This window comes from Triplophysa rosa, linkage group LG22 (genome assembly GCF_024868665.1).
Source record: "Triplophysa rosa linkage group LG22, Trosa_1v2, whole genome shotgun sequence".
NCBI lineage: Eukaryota > Metazoa > Chordata > Actinopteri > Cypriniformes > Nemacheilidae > Triplophysa > Triplophysa rosa.
Genome location: NC_079911.1, coordinates 2,358,089 through 2,362,647, shown reverse-complemented (window position 1 = coordinate 2,362,647; position 4,559 = coordinate 2,358,089). Strand labels below are relative to the sequence as shown.

General features: G+C 36.5%; 1 protein-coding gene across 1 annotated transcript; it reads left to right on the top strand.

Annotated features, from left to right (window-relative positions):
* The first annotated feature begins 151 nt into the window (after positions 1 to 151).
* LOC130546293 (uncharacterized) lies at positions 152 to 2,826 on the top strand. The gene is made up of 4 exons (XM_057321480.1): positions 152 to 442; positions 538 to 700; positions 1,016 to 1,309; positions 1,572 to 2,826. The coding sequence occupies exons 2-4, from the start codon at positions 651 to 653 to the stop codon at positions 2,362 to 2,364; spliced, it is 1,137 nt and encodes a 378-aa protein (XP_057177463.1). The 5' UTR covers positions 152 to 442; positions 538 to 650; the 3' UTR covers positions 2,365 to 2,826.
* Positions 2,827 to 4,559: the final 1,733 nt, after the last annotated feature.

The following is a 4,559-nucleotide window of genomic DNA, read 5'->3' as shown; positions in this document are numbered from 1 at the left end:
GAATATTATCATAACCAGGTATGTCCAAAAACATTACATTTATAAGATGGCTGACTTCCAGCAACTTGAATGCCATGCCATCATGGTTAATTTCTTAAGGGTGTTGTCATTGAGTTTAACAACAGCAAATATTCACATTACAATTTTTTACTAAACTAAACTTTACTGATAACCTCTTTTCAAAACGCAACATATTTTTTATTTGCCACTAGTAGTTATGCAGTATATTTAACTAGCCTCAAAGTCTAAGACAGAGTACCTAATTAATTATGTTTATGAACTACAGAATGCAGACAATGGCCAGAAGTGTGGTATGGTCCAGAGTGCGACTCCTGGATGCAGAAACAGCAAATGCTATCCTGGATTGTGTTTGGAAACTTTGGAAAGTGTTTGGAAATATGATTTGGAAATCATATTCTGGAAACTTTAACTCAACTGCAAGGTATGGTCCACATAACCAGACTGACTGAAATATTAATCACTTGGCTACGATTTGTTTATGATTTGTTATTTAACCTGTTATTCTGTTAACCTTAGTCCCCCAGGCTTACAGTGTTCCATTGGTGAGGGGTCTACCTGGTCGTCCACAATATTCCATTACACAGGAACAGTTGCAGTTTCTGCTGGAATATAATTTTTCAACAAAACAGATGGCAGAAATCTTGGGAGTGTCCAAACGAACAGTAAAGCGACGTTTAAGGTGAGGTTATTGTTCTCAGCAGTTTATACTCTCCTTATGCTTTAAATTGTACAGATATTTAGTGAACTTGAAACTATTGCAACATCCACATTGTTTCATCTTTCATGCATTTATGTATAATTTAAAAGTGCAGATATATGTGTTTCTCAAATTTTTGAGATGGATAGAGAAGATATATCAAATGTGCTTCTAATATCAAAAATGTTAGCATTGTATCTGATATGCATTGGGTACATTATTCACTTAATATTTAGCAAGACAATTATTTAATTATATTGTGTTCAGTCTCTCATGTGCTGTTTTTTCTATTAACAGGAAATTCAACATTTCACTTAGAGACAGATACACCAATCTATCAGACTCTGATCTTGATAACCTAGTCAGAGAACTAGTTGGAGGCAATGATGAGCTTGGGGCAGAAGCAGTGAGAGCGCGTCTGGCAGGTCAGGGGATTGTAGTGCAGCGGCACAGAGTGAGACAAAGTTTAATCAGGACCAATCCAATGGGAGCAGCCCAGAGGGTCACCAAGCGAAGACTACACAGAAGAATCTATAAAGTTGCAGGCCCAAACTCATTATGGCACTTGGATGGCAATCACAAGTTAATCAGGTAATAAAGTTCTTTTTTTCTATTAGGTTACAAAGATAAAGTAGCACTGTGTTAAAACCAACAAATACATTTACCAGATATATATTCCTGTGATATTACAGATGGGAGCAAATACAAACAAATCAAGTAGTGTTACTTTCCAGTACTTTGTATACAAATTTTTGAGATGACGGCCAGTCACATACTGTAGGCCTAATTATTTTAGTTTTATCAATGCTACAGTATTTTTTCCATCTAATAACCCTCTCTTCATTTGTTTAAGGTGGCGAATTGTCATACACGGTGGAATTGATGGCTACAGCAGACTTGTTGTTTTCTTGAAGGCTTCTGACAACAATCAGAGCAACACTGTTTTTGATAATTTTGTAGAGGCCATTGGTAAACACGGACTACCTTCAAGAGTCCGCTGTGATTTTGGAGGGGAGAATAATGCAGTCTGTCTTTTCATGAACGTTTTTAGGGGCTCAAACAGAGGAAGTGCTCTGAGAGGAAGGAGCACGCACAATCACAGGATTGAGAGACTGTGGGGTGATGTTTGGCGGGGCATCACTAATACTTACTACACCTTATTCATGCTTTTGGAGAGTGAGGGTAAAATTGACAGCACCAATGAAATGCATCTCTGGGCACTGCATTATGTGTATATACCCAGAATCAACAGAGATCTGCTACTGTTTGTTAATCAGTGGAACCACCACAAGCTACGAACTGCACGTTACATGTCTCCCCACCAGATCTTTATTCGAGGATGTCTCTTGCAGCTACATCGAAACCAGACTGGTATACAGGGAATTCTTGGAGTAGATGAGGAACCAGTTGAAGAAATGAACACTCCCCCAGCTGCAGAAGTTGTTGTTCCTCCTGGTTCTCATACTGTATTCCACTGGCCAGAGGCTGTTGAGATTCCTGCCAACCAATTAAACCTCCAAGACAGACACATGGAACAGCTTGTGAAGCTTGTCAACCCACTTGGTGGGAGGCGGGATGATTTAGGAACTGATCTTCTGGAGCAAAATATTAACTTCCTTGAAAATATTGACAATGACAGAGAGTAATTTACTTAAATACAATTCAAATAGAAACTAAGTTTTCATTTTGCTTTGTATTGTCATTAAAAACCTGACAACCTTAAAGTGTTAGTTCACCAAACAAATGGACATTCTGTCATCATTTGCTCACGCTTGTTTCATTTAAAACCTGTATGACTTTCTTTCTTCTGCAGAACATAAAAGAAGATATTTTGAAGTTGGTAACCAAACATCAGTGGTACCCATTCACTTCTATTGTATGGACAGAAAACCAATGCAACTGAATAGGTGCCAGTTACCAACATTCTTCAAAATATATATTTTTTGTTCTGCGGAAGATTGAAATAAAAAAGAGGGCGAGTAAATGAGGACAGAATTTTCATTTTTGGGTGAACTATTACTTTAAGTTCTTAATTTCATTAAGATCTTTTATAATGAGTATTAAAAACAAATCAAGTCATTTATTTGTGTAAAATTACATGACATTGACTTGAATACATTTAGTTTCTTCAATAATGTTACAAAAATATAATAAAGAGATTGTTTTTTGCAATTGGCCTTTTATTGTCTAAATGTACATTGTATAAATTACATTTAAATGTACATTCTGTTGCAATTTCACAAGAACATATTAGCAATGAGGTTTGTAAAAAACTTTGCCGAACACAATAAAATGGTAAGAATTAATAGAGAATCAAATCATCGAATTATTTAGATTTTTCCAAATCCACGATATCCTTTGAGTGCTGTGTTCAGCATGTCTGTTAAGTCTTCCTCTTCCTGGATGCCTCGAGGTAGAAACAGTACCTTGCCACATGTGGATGCAAATGGAAGTCTGCGATTTTCTGGTGTGTAGAAGTCGATTCGTGGTTGTCCTTGGAAACCCAATGGGGGAATACTGTCTGCTCCAGTAATGAACACCAATACCTCCTCAAAGGTAACTGTTGATTGTTTTTCTATAAAATTAGGAAGAAGCTGTAAACATTCTAGTCTGTTGCACCTGGTCATACAGTGATTATACTACAATTCAAAGATTGTTGATATTTAGCATAAGGAATTTTTGAAATACTGCTTGTCCCAGACTGGGAGCAGGTGAGTCTATTACTGCACTGTCAGAAATAATAGTCAAAAAATTTACTCAAGCTGTTATTGGGGCAGTACCCTATACAACAGTNTTTTTTCTTGCCTAAAAACCAAAAGTAAAAATGTTTTCCCTGCAGTAGGTTTGCATTTGTTAGAAATGGTTTAATAAAATATTTAAAATCAATACATAATACATGATATAATTTGCTCTTGAGGCAAGTAGCCATGTTAAAATCAGGATAATGTACAGCCAGTCGGTTGTCATCGCAAAAGAAACCCCTTCTGTGTGATACTTGTCTCCGCTTCAGTCCTTTATTCTATCATAAGCGGGCGCCTGTACTGTACAGTATCCCATACTTGCATTGGAATGTCTCCACAGTTACTATGAAAAATAAGCCAAATCACTAATTGACCAGTGTGAATTTTCTAAATTCCTCAAAACAACGAACAATTTTCTAAGTCTGACTATCTATATTACAAGTAACTCGAGACAAGACATTTTTATACTCCACGTACACTGTAAATCATTAAAAAAACCGATGTGAAATGTAAACGTTATTGTGCTTTTTATTCAAAGAAGCTCCCTTTTGTTTATGTCTTGTCCTCTCCAATATAGCAGCATTGTTGAACCCATAACAACAACAGGCCAAAGCCTTCAATGCGGTGTCTATTTATGTCTGTGACTGCATGTACCCTTTGCTAACAGACTTCTGAAATGGCCCTTTGTGAAGAGAGAAATCATAAAAAATGGTATCCTTTTCCCAAAGTGCCCAGCGACGGCACAAAAACAGTTTTAAATTTGACCAAAATGTGCTTGAAAAAGTCGTTGAAAGTCCTTGAATTTGGTGTTGATGAATGTGTGGGAACCCTGTATATACTGTATATATAAATATATATTCCAAAAGTGTAGTTATTTGTATTTTGTCTACATTGTCTTTGCAGAGACTGCCAAACGCATAGATGAGGAAGTGGTGGAGAGAGGTTAAACAAATAATTCCTCTTAGAAAAAATTAGAGATTCTTTAGGGCAATACAGGAGACATTGTCCCACTAGGATTTAAGGACACACACACATATGTATATGATTAAAACAGGGGTTGGTAACTTTATGGTAATCATTGTGTGATATCAACTCACTCA

Bases quoted from the DNA above. Each gene is read 5' to 3' on its own strand.
- LOC130546293 (XM_057321480.1), top strand. From the start codon at position 651: ATGGCAGAAATCTTGGGAGTGTCCAAACGAACAGTAAAGCGACGTTTA. The intron at 701-1,015 runs GTGAGGTTATTG...TTCTATTAACAG, and splicing joins ACAGTAAAGCGACGTTTAAG to GAAATTCAACATTTCACTTA. The intron at 1,310-1,571 runs GTAATAAAGTTC...CATTTGTTTAAG, and splicing joins GGCAATCACAAGTTAATCAG to GTGGCGAATTGTCATACACG.